Below are 19,757 nucleotides of genomic sequence, written 5' to 3'. Positions count from 1 at the left end.
TCGTTTGTCGGATATTCTGTCTCTTTATATCCCAATTTCAGCTTCAGTAGTATTTTGTGGATGAGTGATCAAGTACACCCAGCTGTTTATGAGAGAAGCCGCTGAGATTCCTCCACTTTGTCGCTTGCGACTTTCACTACCCTCTTCTGCATGCACTTCGTCATTTTCAGATATTGGTTGTCTTTTGCACTATGTTTCCTATTTCATCCCTCATCTACACGTTAGATCACTGAATATATAGTATTTTTACCAATTAAAATGGCCAACAAGTGATTCCGTCACAATGACTAGTTTATCGTTATTTATTTGCATAAACTTAGCGATCAGCTGGCGAAGTTACTGTTTGGACAGCGTTGGCGTCCTGGACCCTAACATCCGCACTATTCATATCATTTCTTTTGTTTTAGTTCGTGCGTAATAGTTTCTACACACTGTAGATCGCCAGCAAGCTACAATTGCTTCGAAAAATATTCAGACTGCGAAACCCCTATGTTTTACAGATTTTTACCTATCCACCCATTACGTCAGCCTCATAAGCTGCACCGCGGATCAAAGCATATGACACAAAGAGTTTTGTCAAACTTTCTTTCCATGCAACGCCATACGCATAATATACAATTTTGGGAACGTTGAGTGCCATGTCCTCGTACCTCCTCACCCAGAGCTTTTACGGGAGATACTTTGCCCTGAGCAGCTGCATAACTGAGACGCTGCGTTATGAGTGAGGAATGTTTGGAAACCTTGGTGGGGCAATGCTGCTGAATTGAGCACGCTTTCTGTCATATTGTTAAACATCATTATGCATCACTTCTTTGCTTCATTTCGACTTGCTCGCCATTCCACGAACAAAATCATTGCAGTTTGATGCAATATTCTGAGAACGTTACGACAGATTTCCGTAGTGGTCTTTGAAAAACGGTTGATGAGCGGAAGTAACATGTAACACAAGCAGAGTACTTTCGAAATTAAAGTAAGCATGACCTCGGGGCCCGGTCGGGCAAACCCAATTCATGTTACGCAACCCACCTCACGTCACTAGGCGCCGTGTCACAGACAGTCAGGACCTGCAGGCTACTGGCATGCGTGGGCGACTTGGCATGATTACTTTTCTGTTAACAGGAAATAATCACTGTACTAAAAAGGTTAAACAACAACATGGTGGCGAAATGTCTTGCCGGTACTCAACAACCGACCCATCAACACAATACACCTTACCGTTTTCAAAGGTATGTTAAGAGCAGCTTGTCTATTCCGCAGGCCCATACTGGCTGCCCCTAAGCTGGCTGCTCTTGTCCACGCCGCCCCGCGCTGGGCGCGCCGCTGGGCGCGCCGCTGATCGCGCGCTATCGAGCAGCTTTGTTTACATCGCAGCTCTGCGATGCCCTGGTTGGGTCGCGACTTGAAGCTTAGCGCTCAGCGTCTTTTACTTAGCATCATGAGCCTGCGCAGCGCCGGGGGAGTCGTTCTTAAATGAAAAAGTAGCTTTCCTCCTTCAAAATAACCATTTCTGAAGACAGGTCTAGCTGTGTGAATTTTTTTTGGACCACGCACAAATGCAAAACTCTCAAAATGAATTTGTGCGCAGATTGTCTGATTTGTATGCCACATACTGTCACTACCGCCAGTATTCACATTCCGAAAATTCACGTTCCAAATGAAAAGTTTCCGCAGCATCATTCATATACTAGGAAAGCTCACAACCCAAACCTTGCTTACAAGCATATAAAAAACAAACAGGAGAGCATTGGGACTTACGCTGATGGTAGACACCGTCAATATAGATGCGAGATGAGGAATAACATGTAGTTGTTCGAGATAAGAATACTACTTATTGGCAGAGATAATCAAGCATGGTGGCTCCGACCGCATAAAAAAGTGGCAACAGTAATAAAAAGTGCATGTTTCTCCCATTCCTCGCAGCATACCCCGCGACAGTTATTAATGCCAGTGGTGTCACACGTCATAGTGACGTCACAGCACGGTGGGGCACAACTGGCCCGCGTCACAACAGTCACGGCAGAGTCGCGCCACGGGCGCTTACTGGAGGCATCCACGGGTACGCTTACCTTTATCTAGATCACCTACTTCCCATGAAGCTTTGGCCATGCCCACTCTCTACCCATTTCCAATGAGTTGTGCCCACTTGTCACCCATTCGTTGGCCTTTTTCTAGCCTTTTAATTCTGATTTATGGAAGTGCTTCAAAAGCAGAGTCAATAGGGCTAATTATGACTACTGGAGGTTTTTTTCCCGCAAATGCTCCACTTCTTGAAGTATTTACCTGATATGTCACAAACGTCTTAGCCGGACCAGCATTCCCACCTATATTTTTCCGTAAATGCTCCACTTCTTGAAGTATTTACCTGATATGTCACAAACGTCTTAACCGGACCAGCATTCCCACCTATATTTTTCCGTAAATGCTCCACTTCTTGAAGTATTTACCTGATATGTCACAAACGTTTTAACCGGACCAGCATTCCCACCTATATTTTTCCGTAAATGCTCCACTTCTTGAAGTATTTACCCGATATGTCACAAACGTCTTAACCGGACCAGCATTCCCACCTATATTTTTCCGAACCCTGCACACACGTCAACCTGCTATTCATGATATATGGGTACCTATGTGTTTACTCAACATGTAAAGCCTTCTAGGGCTCACGGTGGCGCATTACGTCACGACACGACCCATGACAGCTGTGCCACTAAGCCTCGGTGACCCATGACGGCCTTGCCACTGAGCCTCGGTGGCCCATGGCGGCCGTGCCACTAAGTCTCGGTGACCCATGGCGGCTGTGCCACTGAGCTTCGGTGACCCACGGCGGCTGTGCCACCAAACCACGCCGCGGCGGCCCTCGACAGCACCGCTACGGCAGACCACGGCGCAACGGCGCCACGGCAGCCCAAGTTAACAGCGCCAAATCAGTTTCCGCGAAACTCTCGGCGTGTTAGGCTGCAGGCCACGGGCTCCGTCACTTTCGACGACGATTTGGGATGCAAACGTGGCTAATGGACGCTAAAAGATACGTGCGGCGCGCGAGAGGTCAGGCCTAGGCGACCCGAGCCGTCAAAACCAAGGTCACCTGACGCCGGCCACGTTGGCTCGAGTTCGTGGCGTACCAACGTAGAGCTTAAGACAGACATGTTGTCCTTTCGACTATAGAATTTCACGCCTCAGTTGCATTAATAATTTAATTGGATAACCTATCTAAATGGATCCAGCCAGTGCAAAAGTTGTTTGATGACAAAAGCCGAGTTTCAACGCAGTTAGGAGAATTGCTGGTAGTTTCAAATGGGGTTTGTGCTTGTATTGTAACTTTCGCCCACGTCTAGCCAGTGAATATGCGGCTATTGTTGCGCTCCTGTTACATATGTTGAATGAGGTCATTGCTAGAAGATAAACATATTGTTGTTAGCGCTTAAATGGTTCTTTTTGTTCTCCGCAATCATCAAAGAAAAGGTAAACGGGGGTGGCCTGTCCATCTGTGGCAAAGAAATGAAAAGAAGAAGAAACTGAAAACTGCAGAGTCGCACCACTTGCCGCTAAGAGATGTGATATTAAGTTCAGAAATTAAAAGTACGCATGCAAAAATATGTTTCAGCGCTTCTTCGGTTATTCGTGATATTAATGTGATCATCAGTGGTATGTTGAGCTCTGAAGAGGTCATTGAAGGTGATGTGCCACCAAGGACAACTTTAAGCCCATCGATACCAACGCCCCAGTTTCTTTATATGATAAATGTGGTGTTTAGTTAGTAAAACGCTGTCGGGATTTACAGGGAAGCAAAGTGGTAGCATGAATTGACACTCATATGTAGCTTTATGTGAGTTTCAGTCGTAGGATATTTCTTGGCCAATTTCGTGCAAGTGTCCTACCTGACTTGTTTAAGGTTAGCCACGTTAACCTGACAAGCTTGTTGCTGGACAGACCAGGGTTGCCAGACAGAAGCTAGGTCAGATGGGTGCGTGTTAATTTTATCAGCGGAGTGCTAGGCCCAAGCGTTTGAATTAAATGACTGAATGACAATGAAAATTAGCAAAATCTAGAGGCGTTTTCGGAGCTTCAGCATTCATATCACAAAACAGCTATTGAACGCGGAAAATTAAGTTACGTGTTTAATTTACAACTTCACGTTCATACATTTCGATAATGTGAGGACTTATAAATTTTCTGCATGGTGCGTTTATAAACTGGGGCATTTACCAGGGTTAAAAACATACAAGCAAAAGCATAATTCTAGAGTTTCCCCCCCTCCAAAAAAAGCAGTCCCAAACTTAAATGTGCTGTCTTTCTCCGGTCAAGTAAGACGAGATACTCTCTTCCAATTATTGTCACACACCGCATCTATCCAGTTGTGCAGAACAATGCTGGAATCTACCATCAACAAGGTGTTTTTTTCTGACGACTGACGAGCTGATGAATATAATGACTAATAATGAAACATTTTTGGAATGCTTGAGTTCCTTTTTTGTAGAATACTGAGTGACATGTATGCACTTAAAATTGTTTAAAATCGAACTGATTTGAGTACATGCACTCGTTTTTATCCAAGCTACGTACTATGTGCTTGTAGATTTCGAGAACCACGAACGGATGTAACAATATGTCGATAGGCCCGTAATTACAGAACAGATCAAGATTCTTGGATTCCAGTATTGATCTCATAACGACCATCTTAAAGACGCTTGAAAGCATGGTTTACTGAAGAGTAACCTGATAAGAACAACAATATAGATTATTTAAATAATATATAAACTTAAATTATTTAAACAATATATTACCTGAAATTATTTCAATAATCTATTAACTTACATCATTTAAGTAATCTATAAACTTAAATTATCTAAATAATCTTTGCTTTGATTATTTAAATATTCTATAAAGATAGATGCATATGTATATCTATGTAGATGTATAGATAAAAGAATATCCTAGAGCTATCACTAAATACGACATTTATGATGTCAGCACCAGCGGCAATGTTGGTCAGGTTCCATTTCATTTCAGCGGGCTCTTGTTCGTCTGTGAGCGTAAGGTTCACCCTATTGCCTTTGTGATGAGCCAAGGCAAGCTTATAGAACGTGGTGATATGTGTTAGCATCCCTCTGATTTCTGTGAAGTATTTCCTGAAAGATTCGACACCATCTTCATTATCTATCACGGTGGGAGCATAATCTACATGTAACATTACTGGGGAACTATCCGGCCCCTTTTTGTGAACAATGCAAGCTGGTGGACAAGACAGATAACTGATAAACAATCACTGATCACCCATCGGACCGAAGAACGCAACAGCTGGTACAGGCACCTGATGTTTTCGTGTTGTTTGTTTGCTATTCATCTTGTCGCCTTCACAAGCAGCATTTGAGTCACAGGTGGCAGCTATTAAAATGGCCCTTCTGCCAGGCCAAACTGCAAACGTAGCTGTTAAGCATCCATCTACTCATATATATATATATATATATATATATATATATATATATATATATATATGTAATACTCAACTACAATACAATAATAATCTTGTCAGAAAGAGCATATTGCGGCCCGTTGCGTCCTGGTATCATTTGCGAGGTGCACCGCGTACTACCATCGTCCCGCCTTCAGCAATGAGCTTTTTTGGAGGATAAGGTAGGATAAAACGAATTCTATCCTGACCATTACCGGGTACATGAGAGCCAGTGGCCGCCAGGTGCTTTTTATGACATTTAAATGTGCCGTAAATGTGGTTAATTTTCGGTTCACCTTGAGGGCGTTGTGCATTTGTGCCAGCTACTCTCCGGCAACACGCCTCACTGGTGGTGCAAAGCGGGCTAAATTGGACGGTCAGCGAGCTTCGCGGCTGCACTACGGAACAAGCCAGACTAGTGCAACAGGAGCTCTGCGGCTGCACGACGAGACGGGCCAGACTAGTGCAACAGGAGCTCCGCGGCTGCAAGACGGGACAGACCAGACCAGTGCAACAGGAGCTCCGCGGCTGCACCGCGAAACAGGCCAGACTGGTGCAACGGGAGCTCCGTGGCTGCACCATTGAACAGGTCAGATTAGTGCAACAGGAGCTCCGCGGCCGCACGACGGGACAGGCCAGACTAGTGCAACAGGAGCTCCATGGCTGCATCATTGAACAGGTCAGGTTAGTGCAACAGGAGCTCCGCGGCTGCAAGATGGGACAGGCCAGACTAGTGTAACAGGAGCACCGCGGATGCACCACGGAACAGGCCAGACTGGTGCAACAGGAGCTCCGCGGCTGCACGACGGGACGGGCCAGACTGATACAACAGGAGTTCCGCGGCTGCAAGATGAGACGGGCCAGACTGGTGCAGCAGGAGCTCCGCGGCTGCACGACGGGACGCCAGACTTACGCAACAGGAGCTCCGCGGCTGCACCACGGGACAGGCCAGACTAGTGCAACAGGAGCTCCGCGGCTGCACGGCCGAACAAGCCAGACTGATGCAACAGGAGCGTCATACCAGGAGGCTGAGCTGCGCTGCGGAGGGAATGGGACGCGTCGGATGGATCAGCTGAACCTAGTCACACACCTTACACAGACTCATGTTTTGTCATAGATGCCACAAGGTGATCATAAAGATAGGGGGACAGCTAATGGCTTTTTACAGTGATTGCCTATGAAAGGATCCGTCTAATGAGACTGCAACGCGCATAATTCATGAGCACGCGATCAAAAATTAGCGCTTTTCGTATGTCTTACGAAAACGGCCCTGGTCATAATAGCTGAAGAAGAAATCGTCCTTCGGCTACACCCGTTCCACCTGCCGTTCCCGCCGAATTGTAAAATCAGTGGATTTTACTGCACGAGGCAGGACACTAATTAGCTGCGTGAGATCAACTACTAGACTACGAGCCGGACGATTTCTACCAAAACATAGTTTGGCCAATCTCATAGCGGCATATGTCAGCAGTCCCACGGACACGTCCACAATGCATGAGCACCGCAATGGCCCTGTTAGCGATGGGTGCGCCAGAACGGAATGTGACCCGTCCCCGGAGGGCACAGCCCGAATGCGCGACACTGGTCGGAGATTAATGGGGTGTCATCTGTCTGGGTCGTAAGGGCCTGATGCGAAGCTAAGCCGGGCAGAAATTAGCCATCCGGGCCCGACAATTATCCGGGCAGCAGACGGGCGAGCACGTACCTCGGCGGGCCGCACCGACCTTAACCGGCGGCAAATGTCACGACGCCTGACCTTCAGGTCGAAGGCCGAGACAGGCGATCGAAGGAGACAGCGCTAGGAAGCAAGGAACAATGACAGCGCCCGCAAATGACATGTCGGTGAAAGGTTAATAGGGAAACGACGGAGAGACGGTCGTCCTACCTTGCACAGATGTCGTTGGCGGTAATGAAAGGCGATCGATAGCACTGAGTGCTGATCCTGACTGCCAGTGTGGCTGGTTGCCCGGTGGCAAACTGGCGGTAGGTGGGGCCACATCTAATCGGCAGCACTCCGCCGTCGATGGAATTTGGAAGAGCCCCGGACAACATTCCTCGGCATGCCATTTGGGTGCTGCTGCGTGACCCGCGGGAGCTTGAGTCAGCAGCAGACAATAATCCGTGGAAGACAGTGACGCTAAGCAAACACCGTCGCGTGGCATGCAGAAGTCGTGTGCTCGAATGCAGCGGATGTCCGGCATCACAGGCGGCCGGAATGGCGGGATGGCTCGGACGACTCCCCGCAGCGGTGGCTCCCGCTCATCAGGCGTGTACTCCATTGACGTCACTGGTCGCCAGCCCACGCTCGCCCCCCCCCCCCCCGCCCTCAATCAGAGCTTGTCAATCCAAGTAATTGGGACCGGACTTTCGAGCGATTCGACAAACGGGACCTCGCTGACGACTGTTCAAACGGCTCGCTGGGCCGGCAAAAAGGCAAATCGCCGCCCGGGAGCTGCAGCGATGCTGCCGGGGAAGAGCCGAGATCTGGCTGGGGAGCGCGGCGCGATGGAGGTCCAATCGCGCAGCGCTGGGCGGCGGAGGTCCGGTCCGCAGCGCTGCCCGGTGGACGTCCGGTCGCGCAGCGCTGCTCGGTGGAGGTCCGGTCGCGCCGTGCTGCCCGATGGAGGTCCGATCGCGCTGTGCTGCCCGGTGGAGGTCCGGTCGCGCCGTGCTGCCCGGTGGACGTCCGGTCGCGCAGCGCTGCTCGGTGGAGGTCCGGTCGCGCTGTGTTGCCCGGTGGAGGTCCGATCGCGTTGTGCTGCCCGATGGAGGTGCGATCGCGCAGCGCTGGGCGATGCAGGCTCTGATTTAAGCCAATCCAGTTCGTGTGACACGACCTTGTTTCGCAGAACCCCCTAAGACTGAGGGGTGTCCCAGCGTTCGCCAGAGCCTGGGCTGGCTTGATGGGGCATCGCCGGCACCATGGACCGGTTACGGCCGAGCCCGTAATGCTGGCAAATCAACGGGCTCCGGACGGACCCGGGCTCTTGGCTCTAGATGATACCATGTCAAGCTCGCCAGCTAAGGTCAATCTAAGTAAAGGACTCAACATGGACTTCATTTGAACACCACTGTTCATGGACAAGTGGGGCGAATCATGTAATTCGATAATTTTTTTAGCTGGGATCAGGAGGAACGACACTTGGAAACGGTACCAATTAATTGTGGTTATGCCGTGGAAACACAGTTGGTGCTTGAAGCCTTTTCCGTAGCTGTCGGATAGTTTTAAGGCCGTGGCACGGGCACAGCTAAGCGTCAAAATCCTCAGTAGGTTACCAAATCAGTAGGAACAGGTTCCCAGTAAAACCTCCAAACACCTGTCGGCGGCCGGAAAACTAGTCGGCAGAATCGTTGTGTGAACAACACTATTGACAAGGAAAAAAGGCCATTAATTTTAAGTAGTTATGCTTAAAATAACCAGCCTTCAATAGCCGGGCATATTGGCCCAACGATGATTTCAAGCAATCCTTAGGAAATATCACGAGAATGCTAGGCGCATTTAAAGGTGGTGGCAGCTGACGCGGCACGCGTCACCGGTGATCGTGAGGACTGCCTTGAAGCATTCACTTTTCTCGTACCATACCCCAGCGATTGCTTGACAACGTAGTTAAACCAGAGTCTCCTGATATACTGAAGGGCCGTTATTCTCGGGATAAGGACTCATAATGCCAAAAAATCAACAACTTAACGCCTCCTTTGCGTCCACCAAGCTCAAATCACTATCACATGTGTGCAAACACCTGGCCCGAAACATTCCGTGGAACTATTTACTGATCTGCTTAACCGAGTGGTGGCTCCATTTCCTTACATAACCGTGTGCAATGTAGTTTCGTGTGTTTACACTCGTTCTACAACACTGTAAGAAGTTCCTTAATCACTCAAGAAATGCGCAATATGTTGAAGAAACCTTGCTCCAGGGTTGTATCAAGTTGGAGCCGGTATGTGTAAAAACGTTACCAAACATGCCCACATGGTAAATTATTAACTTTTGCACCTTGCTGCATTAGCGTAGAACTGAAAACCAGTATCCTGCCTTACATCAGCAGGGTAGAACAGTTGCGTTGGTTTTTTGTTTGTTGGTTTGTTTTTAACCGTTTCAGCTACGCAGCCGAGTCCGGCCTCGCCCGCTTATGGTACGCAATGGACTCCAATGAAATCAGGCTGCGGCCGGGGTCAGTGCCCATGGGCCCACGTCCTGCTCGTGTCTGATCAGTCCTCGGCGAACACTGGTGTGATCGCACCAGGCTATTGAGAGCCTTCAAAGGTACACGGAACTTGAGAGTCCTCAGAGGTCCACGGGCCTTGAGGGTCTTCAGAAGGCGACAAGACCCGAGGGTCTTCAAATGTCCACGCTTCACAGACCCACGCCGCAAACGCGACTGACCTAAGTGAACGGGGCTGTGAGGTGTCCGGCCGTCCGCCCGTATGGGACGCGAGGTCGCCAGCTGTCCGCCCGTATGGGACGAGAGGTCGCCAGCTGTTCTCCCGTATGCGACGAGAGGTCGCCAGCTGTTCTCCCGTATGGGATATGAGGTCGCCAGCTGTCCTCTCGTATGGGATGCGAGGTCGCCAACTGTCCGCCCGTATGGGATGTGAGGTCGCTAGCTGTCCTCCCGTATGGGATGCGAGGTCGCCAACCGTCCGCCCGTGTGGGACGCGAGGTCGCCAGCTGTCCGCCCGTGTGGGACGCGAGGTCGCCACCTGTCCTCCCGTATGGGATGTGAGGTCGCCAACTGTCCGCCCGCATGAGCCGTGAGGTGTCCAGCTGTCCGTCCGTATGGGATGTGAGGTCGCCAGCTGTCCGCCCGTATGGGGCGTGAAGTGTCCAGCCGTAGGCGCGCATGGGCCGTCGAGTCACCGGCCTCCCGCCCGTCTGGGCCGCGCACGCGGCACACCAGGGAATCTCCCCTGGTCCCACGAAACGGAGCGACAGAACCACGAATTTGTTAAAATCGTGATTTATGAGGTCTCTCTTCACTCTATAAGGCGTAAATGACACCTCGGCATTAGATCTAAAAGACATTTACAGAGGTCGTCACATCGAAAAAGAGGTGAGCTGCTGCGTTGCGTGCGCTCGCAAGACGCGTTTGAACGGCACCCGAGGGACAGTCCAGCTCCAGCTCAGTAGGCGGAGCAGCGGAACGGCCCCCGGGCGGCCCACCACGGAGCGTGCCAGGCAGCACCGGCCGCCGCCGCCTGCTCAAGCCTAACAGCGAGGAACACGGTCAGCCGGGCAGCGGCTCCTCGAAACAGACTGACGCCGGGATAGTGCTGGACTCTGGAATCAGGATAGAAGTCTCGTGGAATGAATTGGCTTTGAGCTTTTTCTTGGCCGTAGTTCGAGCTTGCAAAATGAATATCGAGTGCAGCCAATCTTGCGCCGGGCAAGCAAGAATAAATAAAGCTTCCAATAGACGCACCGATTCCATGAGCTCTTGGCACGCCAAAAACCAAATATCGTGAGCCATGTGTATTTTTTTAATAAAGCAGAGCGACGTCCCCATAGCGAGGTAATACTTCAATAAACTACCGCCGCTACAGAAACAGGTGGTCAGGACAGATGCAGCTCGATTTACGAAGACACCGGTATCATTACCGAGTTAGGCACACCTTCATTGTTCGATAACAGTTGTAATCGACTGAAAATTGTCTGGTGCCGCTTTGAGACAGAGCACAGGTAGTCTGTACTTTCTGTTGAGCCGGAGGTGGAGTCGACTGCGCGGAAGGGAAAACGATCTCAAACAGTTCTCAAAATATAACGCAGTGAACTACGGGCCAAGAGCGCATTTAACACGCGGCGCAGCGGACTTTGGGCGATAGCAATACAACTTCAAAAGAGTTCAAGACAATCTACATACATCTACCACAAAGACAAATCTTAACACTAGAACGAACTTCCTTCAGTTAATAGTACGGCATTGAACTCGTATCAATGGTCGGCTGTCAATCAAACTTTAAAACCATAGTTATTGGTCTTGAAGTTCACCTTCCTAACTGACAAAAGACATTGCACCGCAAAAATACAATAGAAACACTGCGAACATATCGGTAATTGTTTGAGTATTCGCGTGAATGTGGAATGGACTAGCTCAATTACATCCTAGTGATGTTGTGCGGCGCGTGCAGTTGGTGTTCCCGTTTGCTCCTTTATTGGTCCTTCGGCATGATACCGATCTGACCTGGTTTTCTGTGGGTATGTCTGCCCCTGTGAACGGCTGGAGTCGCAAAAAACATGACCTAGTCGCATATGTGGCGTGTGTTAGCAGGGGCGTACGCAGGAATTCGTGATGGGAGGGGCACAAACTAGAAGTTTTCTACTGAAAACCACGTATAGCGCACAACTGACGCGCGAAAGTTACTGCCTGATATAAACCGGCATCGCGTGTTCTTAATCTGTTTATGTTCATGAGCCTTCGTGCCTACCCAGAATCGCTTAATGCTGACATGTGGTCGCGTACGTATGAATGCATGCAGCAAATTTGACTAGGGCGGGGCACGCGGTCACGGGTGCCACAATGCGCGTACAACTCGGTGTGTCAGTGTTAGCGCTTTTGGCTGACCTGGGGGTGTAAAATATACACACCCGGCGACCCACGTACACATCCCTTCCGATGCCGGATTCGGCGGTGTGATTTCCGACCCAAACCCGTCCCCCTGCTGAGACGTGCAGGAGATGATGCTCCGTCCAAAATGATGACCCATACGTGTCATCGTGGGAGCGACAGGACGCCACGCCGCGACTACGCTGGTTTCATATAAGTATGCGTGCTCCCGGCACTAGCCCGCGAGTACCTTGCCCGACCTCATGCGTTCTCTGCGACTGACCTGAAGGTATACTGGCAGGTTCCATCTGATCGCATATGTATACACGTCTTCCTTGGCTCACCCGAGCGTAAGATATCCGGCCCTACCTTCCGACTGTGAGTGACATGTCAGCCGTCAGAGAGGCCAAAGGGCACGCTATCCTGTCTCATTTGCTTGATTCGTGACTGGCTTCAGGGCACGGCACCGGGCCCCATCTGCCGACCGTCCCGACTAGTCCGAGGGCACGATATCCGACCCATCTACTCCAGCTGTGACTGACTTGGAAGCACGATGTCCGGCCCCATCTGCCACCGTCGCGACTGACCTGACGGAACGATATCCGGTCCCATCTGCTCGCGACCGGACGCCTCCTCCTTGTCGACGGCCGAGGCGGCAGACGGGGCGTCAGGCTTGCGGCGGCGGGCGGCGCCGGCGCGTCTCCTCAGGGTGACCAGCACGCAGACTGCGAGCATGAGCACGGCCAGGACGGCGCCGGAGAGCACGGCCGCCACTGGACCCGCCGACGGCGCCACGCTGAACGCTGTCGGTACACAGGGGCGTCACTGTGAGGCGCTGAACGCTGTCGGTACACAGGGGCGTCACTTTGAGGTGCTGAGCGCCGTGGGTACACAGGGGCGTCACTTTGAGGTGCTGAACGCTGTCGGTACACAGGGGCGTCACTGTGAGGTACTGGATGCTGTCGATACACAGGGGCGTCACTGTGAGGTGATGGACGCTGTCGGTACACAGGGGCGTCACTGTGAGGCGCTGGACGCTGTCGGTACACCGGGGCGTCACTGTGAGGCCCTGAACACTGTTGGCACACAGGGGCGTCACTGTGAAGTGCTGAACGCTGTCGGTACACAGGAGCGTCACTGTGAGGTGCTGGCCGCTGTCGGTACACAGGGGCGTCACTGTGAGGCGCTGGACGCTGTCGGTACACCGGGGCGTCACTGTGAGGTGCTGGATGCTGTCGGTACACAGAGGCGTCACTGTGAGGTGCTGAACGCTGTCGGTACACAGGGGCGTCACTGTGAGGTGCTGGACGCTGTGGGTACGCAGGGCCTTCGTTGTGAGGTGCTGGGTCGTATATATCGTCGGTATGCGGTGCTGTCAGGACAGTGCGCATCACACATAGGCGGGTAGTCTGTAACAGCGTGCCAATCGTCAGATTGGTCACACTGGCGTATGATAACCGTAAAGCACCAAATAAACTGAGTAACTTTTCCCTCAGCGTCCTACTCGGGCACGTCTCACCAGCTCCTTTTTGCTAGGTGACATGTGCGTCCACGAACGTACCAATAGCAGCGAGCGATCCTGACAACGCCTGACGTGGCCTGACCAGAGCGACCCAGACCTGCTCCCGTCGACTACCGGTGGCCGGACGCTGCCCAGGCATTGGCCGTGAAGGACGGCCCTGAGCCCCGTCGTGTAACGGGCAGGCCGGCGGAGTGCTGCTCCCCCCCCCCCCCCCACTCCCCAGGTGCGGAACTGGACCGCAAGATCAATACCCAGCACGTCCGGCCGCCCGCAAGATTCACGGGTTAGGCCAACGATGTGATGGCCACGGTTCGCCGGCCATGACAATTAAGGCTATGGTTAATAACACGTCTGCGCCTTAATTGATGGCTCCAGTCTATTGGTGGGTGAAATAAAGCACACTCTGGTCCAGTGCCTGGCGGAATTTGTGCTTTTGTTCATCTAACCTGACGAGGAAAAACACGATTGCTAATGGGGAAAGTGCCAGACGCCGCTGGAGTCGCCGAAAGTTTTGTATTGATACTCAACAAGCTGAATGGAAAACGAGCTCCCTGCAGTGTTGAGAACATTCTTTACATTACGGAGGTGCCTTCCCTGCCGACTGCACGAACGCTGGGCGGATTTTAGCGTTCTCGGGCAAACAGAACGCGGAGAAATCTAAATAGCATCACCCAACTTAGAAATGAGATTACGCCAAGCTTGAAAAAGAATACGGATTTACACCGGCACAATGTGCAAATGTCTTTTAGACTGTAAGCAGCATTTAAGAAACTTTGATGCTAAATAGCACAAGACAGTAACGTATTTTAAAAGCATCACAGGCTTACGCATGGGGGCACAAAATGTGCTTATAACACAGAGAGAGTTGTCCGGTAATCTCGTCCGATTTTCCGTTCTGAACCAACTGCACGTTAGACGTGTGCTTGAATCCCAAGAACATATCTCAGAACACAAAAAAAAACTTCGGAAAAATCAGGAGATGCAAGGTCTCAAAGGATGTTTAGAGAAATCAAGAAGATGATCCTGGATCCCCAAAAAACTTCGCTGCAATTAAAAACAATCAAAGATCCGGCAACGCTATTCATCAAAATACGAAAATGAACATCGGAATTCATCAAATCTTTCGAGCAAAAAATACGAATGATTTGAAATCCTTAATGATCCAAGACCAAACGAACACTGAACGAACCAAACACGTCCCTTCCTGACACAACCAAAACACATCTTTTCTAAGATTCATTCCATTTCTGGGGTCTACAATAAAGTAACAGCTTCTTGGCCCGACCGAAGTAAGTCAAGAACACTTAGTTGCATTCAGGTAAGGATCACTTACGGATATAGCAACCAAAATAAACTCAATGAGCGTCACTAAACACATTAAAATTTGTGAGAGGGCACCATGCACATGGATGGTATTCAGAATTTAGTCATGGGACCCAAGGTTGATGAAAAGTCAGAGAAAAATATAAAAAGAACCGCAATCGAGAGAATGCATGCAACTATTTCCATAATTATAAGCTCATACGCATGCATTGGCAATTTTGTTTCAGTACAAGAGCTGCACATCGCACTGAAAACGAACAAATTTTCCGCGTATTTCACCTCACCTAACCACACATACACCAGTCACACAAATGAGACCTGTTAGCCGCAAGCCGGCCCATGGCCCTGGGGCCTGCTCTGCTCTGGGGCCTACTCCCTTCCACTTTGCCTGCTCCAGCATTTTGCGAAGGTGCATAGCTAATTCCCGCGCCAAAATTAATCTAACATTCTCCTAGCCTGGGCGCAAGCTTGTGAAGCGTGGCATTTATAGACAATAATAATGAGTAGATGAGGTCCTCCTCTGTCGCCTGCCCATTGGTGGCGACCGACAAAAAAAAACCAGAAGATCTCATTAACTGGAATGAATAAGGCTGTGCTGAATGCATAATGTTTTCTTTCGATTGGTTTGACCTTGAGAGCAAGCCGAATCTGTGCAATCCATTTAATTTTGCGCAAGGAAAATTTCCTAAGGCCCCAAAACCTAAGTGTATTGATTCTATTGAAGAATGCCGTCTGGATTTACTAGTGCGTCACCCAGGAGTAAAATGGCACCTTCAGTATGAAGATGACCGCTCAGTCCGAAACGACGCGCTCCAGGCCTGAAAATGCACACCCAAGAATGAAGGGGCGCCCTAAAAAAGCTACGAACGCACTATTCAAGCCTGAAGTACCTGAGGTGCCACTCAAGGGAGATCACCTTCAAAAATAAAAGTGCGGTGCCGATCGGCGGGCCTTCTGTACGAGCGTTCACTCAACTTTTTAATCAACCCATTCATGTCCATACATAATACGTACGCCGCTGTGCACTACTAAAAAGGATTAGCAAGATAGCGTAGCAAGGAGGACAGCAAGACGGACGGTCGCAGTCTCGTCGGCGGCTGAAGACGGCATCCAGTCCACGGCAGTCTGACAGTCTGGCCGTCTGTCGGTCTGACAGGCGCCAGGGTCACCGACCCAGGGCCGCCCGAGCGGCACGCTCAGCGTCCAATCCTCGTGCCGGCCGTGGGAAGCGGCGCCGGCGGCGGGACAGGACAGAGCACCGCCTCGGCCTGGCACGCCAGCACGATTTCTCAGCCGGCCCGGGCGTGCCCGACTTCACACGGTCTCATGAGACGACGGAGCGGCTTCCGTTGGCGGAACTCGCCGGGGGGCGTCGAGCGGCGCGCGGTGTGGGATTTGACCGCGCCAACTCCAAGCGCGGCGAGCAGCGGCGCACCCACTCGCACGGAATAACCATCACCCAGCGGGGAATGTCCAAGTGATCTTTCCGCGTAATCGACGCGATATCGATCAGCGATCGTCTTAGGTTTCTCCGCTCGCGCTGGCTGTCGTTTGAAGGACACTTCGCGCAAGGCGATGAACAGAGGGGTTCACATGTGGCGCTACGAGGCACGTCATATCACGCACGGATGCGCTGTTCCAGCGCCAATCGCCCCGCCCCGCGCTAGCCGCGCCAGACCGGCCTGCAGCGTCGCCAGTCAGCGGCGCCGAGTGTTTTCATCCCCAGCTCGCCTCCCATCAGAAAATAACAAACGGCTCGCTTTATAGCAGCGGCAACGTCCACCGAAACCAAGACGAAGTGCGCCGCGGCCCGACCAGCGGAAGAGACCACCGGCAGGCTGCTGCGGCCGGTGTCAATGAGACCACTCACCGACGCGGTCCAGCATCAGCTCCAGCGTGCCGACCTGCAGCGTCGTAATCTTGCCACGGCCTTTCTCGTTGGCGGCGTACACCTGCAGCGTGAAGTTGACCCCGGCCGCCAGGCCGTCCAGCCGAAAGTGGGGCGTCTCCGAGGTCACATTGTGAACCAGCTGAAACGAGCCACCCCGAGTTACCGGGCCGCTGTTTGCTTGGCTGAGTGAAGCGTCAGCCGCCACGGGGTGCGACAGTCTCGGCGCGGCAAGACAAATATTGGCGCGCCGGAAATTAGATTGAACTGGCGGAGACGCTAAGACGAGCTGTCAGGTATTGGTGAGCTCAGAAGAGCTGACGTTTTGGCAGGGCTTCAGAGAATTGTTCCAGCGAGCAGACCACATCACTGCATCCGGACGATCACAAGCAGCGGAGAAAACAAACCGCGTCAAGGTAAATCTCCCCGATCGGCAAGAACTGCAATGTCGCGCGAGCTATCACAAGAAAAGCGTGGTATTCCCGTCAGAATCGCCGGTAGTTTCCATGGTTACTGCTGTGCTTATGATGGTCACGCTGAGGCCCATGCCAGCCCGCGCGGCTCATGGCACGGATAGAGGTAGATGTAGCCAAGACGTGATCCTTTTCAACGCACATACTCGGTGGTCAAACATGTTGCACCTTCGTCCCGAAATGGCATCTTCGATACCGACACTGTCTGCCTCTTCAGAGAGCGACGCCCTGGCGCGGGCCGCCGACGCACCTGCTTGTGGCGGTCGCGCCAGACGGTGAGCACGAAGTGCTGTCGCAGGCCGCCGCTGGGACCCTCCTCACAGGTCAGCTCGAACGAGGTGACTGTCTGGTTGTGAATGTCGCACTCACTGAGCTGACCCGGCACACCTGTGTCAAGCAGGTGTCCCAGCGGTCACACGGCCAGACAGACGGACAGACAGAGAAAAAAACAGACGGACAGACACGAGCGCAAAGTGACGGGCGGACAGAGAGGACACAGATACACAGTCACAAAGACTCTCGGACAAAGACGCATGCAAATACACACAGAAACACAGACAAAAGCAAAGACTGTTCAACAGGAAAAAACTTGTATGCAAACACCGACACAAAGAGGGGCGTGGCGTCAAGACAGGTTATGTTGACTGTCCAACCAATCGAAGCAGGCAGCTGCCTGCTGAAGAGCCGGCTAGTCCAACATCCGGCCTGAGTTCTGGTTACAGCGATCTAGAACGAAACTGCGTTCAGTCGAAAAGCTAGAGTGCCAAGCTCTTCAACGGGGCCCAAGAGCTCTGTCAGAGAAGACAAGGGGCTCGCAGCCCTTGCTCCCACAAAACGGTACTTGGCCCCAAAATGGAATTCCTTTAGTCCGTTGCCATTTGTGCTGCCCATGGCTCGAAAGAATCGCAGATGTACTACTGTGAGATGCAGCTCATGTTCTGAATTGCATACAACACATCAACGAGATGCATTCACGGCACCCCGGCAGTGCGCCTGACGTCCCTGAGAATAGGCTGTGTACCGGCCGCGTATCGGCTGTCTCTGGAGGGCAGAGGGCGGCCTTCAGCGTCCAGAGACGCCTCTGACCGGCACGTCCCGCCCACGCCCACTCAGCACGCGCCAATATCTCAACACCTATTACACTTCACGGCGACTTTGACAAGATTTAAGTTACGTGTATGCCAGCTTCATAAAATGGGGCCGCGGTGGCACCGTAAAATTTTATCCCCGCATTTATAGGCTCTCGGTTGCGTAACATGCCTGCCGACCCACCCGCAGGACGACGCATGAGGTCATTTTGCGGCCACGAATAGCGCGGCGCCAGGGCCACTTAAGACCACCCGCCGTTCATGCCATAAATGCTGGTTGGCAGCGCCGACGCACTGTCGCGGCCTGAAGCCAGAGCCTCAGCCGACTGTCCACACCAGACACGGGCAAACAGCCACTTCACGGCACACAGCAGGCCGTCGCCGGTCGCCACCAGCCCTGATCCAGCTCCGGAAGTCGTGGCCGCATCGCAATTAGATACGACGCTCCCGCTCTTCAGTAAGGTAACATGGTGTGCTGCCACTGCTAACCACATACACCACCAAGAAACCAATGTACACCAACCTTCAAAGCGGGCTTGTAACTCCCTATGACCCTGCCGCATGTAATAAATCAGTCCGCGATCCTACTATTGACCAGCACAAGGGGCTCATTAACTGAAAGGAAGCTCACCGTCTGTCGCGCAACAGAACGCGACACACCACATCCGGTCACACCACATCCGGTCAGGTGATCGGTCGCGAGACAAGGCGACAGGCCCCGTCCCGTCCACACGACTCTCCCAGTTCGCCCAGGTTGTCAGCTCGTGCCCTTGAGCGCCCGCCCCCTCCAGGTCGGCCCGGTGGTCTGCACTCACTGGCGGGCAGCATCTGGAAGACGCAGGGCTGCCGCTGCAGGCCGACGGCGTTGCTGCCGCGGCAGGCGATGACGGCGTACTCTGCCGAGCCGAGCGTGTAGCGCAGCACGCTGCTCCGGCCAGAGCTGGTGAACCTGCGGAAGACGTGGCCGTCCCGTCACCGGAGCGGACAGAACACACAGAGCGCAGCCAACCCTCCGCACCAGACGGCCACGGCCCAAGCAGGTTTTGCCGCACTTCAGTCGGCGCTTTTCATACTGGTGGGCAGAGGGTTTTAAGTCACAACCGTGGCATATCATGGGCGGCAGTCATCACCCTGAAGGGAATGATGGAACACGTGCATTGTTCACAACGCTTGCTGTGCAATACACGGAGTACGAATCGACAGTGTACCGATATGACACTATGCCTGAAGTGGCCTCCCCCAATCTTCTCCATCCGCTGCCGCCAAGAAAATTATTTGCTACCCTGCTAACCATTAAGACTCTCAAACTCAACTTCCTCGCTAACTTTGGCAGGGGAGGCCCGGTTTCGCTCGCGTCCTATTCACGCGGCCTGTTTGAGGACCTTTTCAAAGAGGAAGCAGATCCCCAGAGCGTGATTGGTCCTGGTATGGTGGCACTCGGCCGAGCAGGTCGGCCGCCGGCCGAGAAA

General features: G+C 52.1%; 1 protein-coding gene across 1 annotated transcript in view; it reads right to left on the bottom strand.

Annotated features, from left to right (window-relative positions):
- Positions 1-19,757, bottom strand: part of LOC119101481 (hemicentin-1) — a 69,788-nt gene that overhangs the window by 4,285 nt on the left and 45,746 nt on the right. Inside the window, exons 10-13 of the mRNA XM_037224824.1 lie at positions 19,104-19,237; positions 17,451-17,587; positions 16,710-16,869; positions 12,582-12,797 (exon numbers count right to left, since the gene is read on the bottom strand). Coding sequence (XP_037080719.1) covers positions 12,582-12,797; positions 16,710-16,869; positions 17,451-17,587; positions 19,104-19,237 — 647 coding nt within the window. The remainder of the gene's footprint in view (positions 1-12,581; positions 12,798-16,709; positions 16,870-17,450; positions 17,588-19,103; positions 19,238-19,757) is intronic.

The sequence above is a fragment of the Pollicipes pollicipes genome, unplaced genomic scaffold (assembly GCF_011947565.3).
Source record: "Pollicipes pollicipes isolate AB1234 unplaced genomic scaffold, Ppol_2.1 Scaffold_2555;HRSCAF=2994_pilon_pilon_pilon, whole genome shotgun sequence".
NCBI lineage: Eukaryota > Metazoa > Arthropoda > Thecostraca > Pollicipedomorpha > Pollicipedidae > Pollicipes > Pollicipes pollicipes.
Note: the sequence above shows the minus strand (reverse complement) of the source record. Positions and strands in the feature narration are given on the sequence as shown.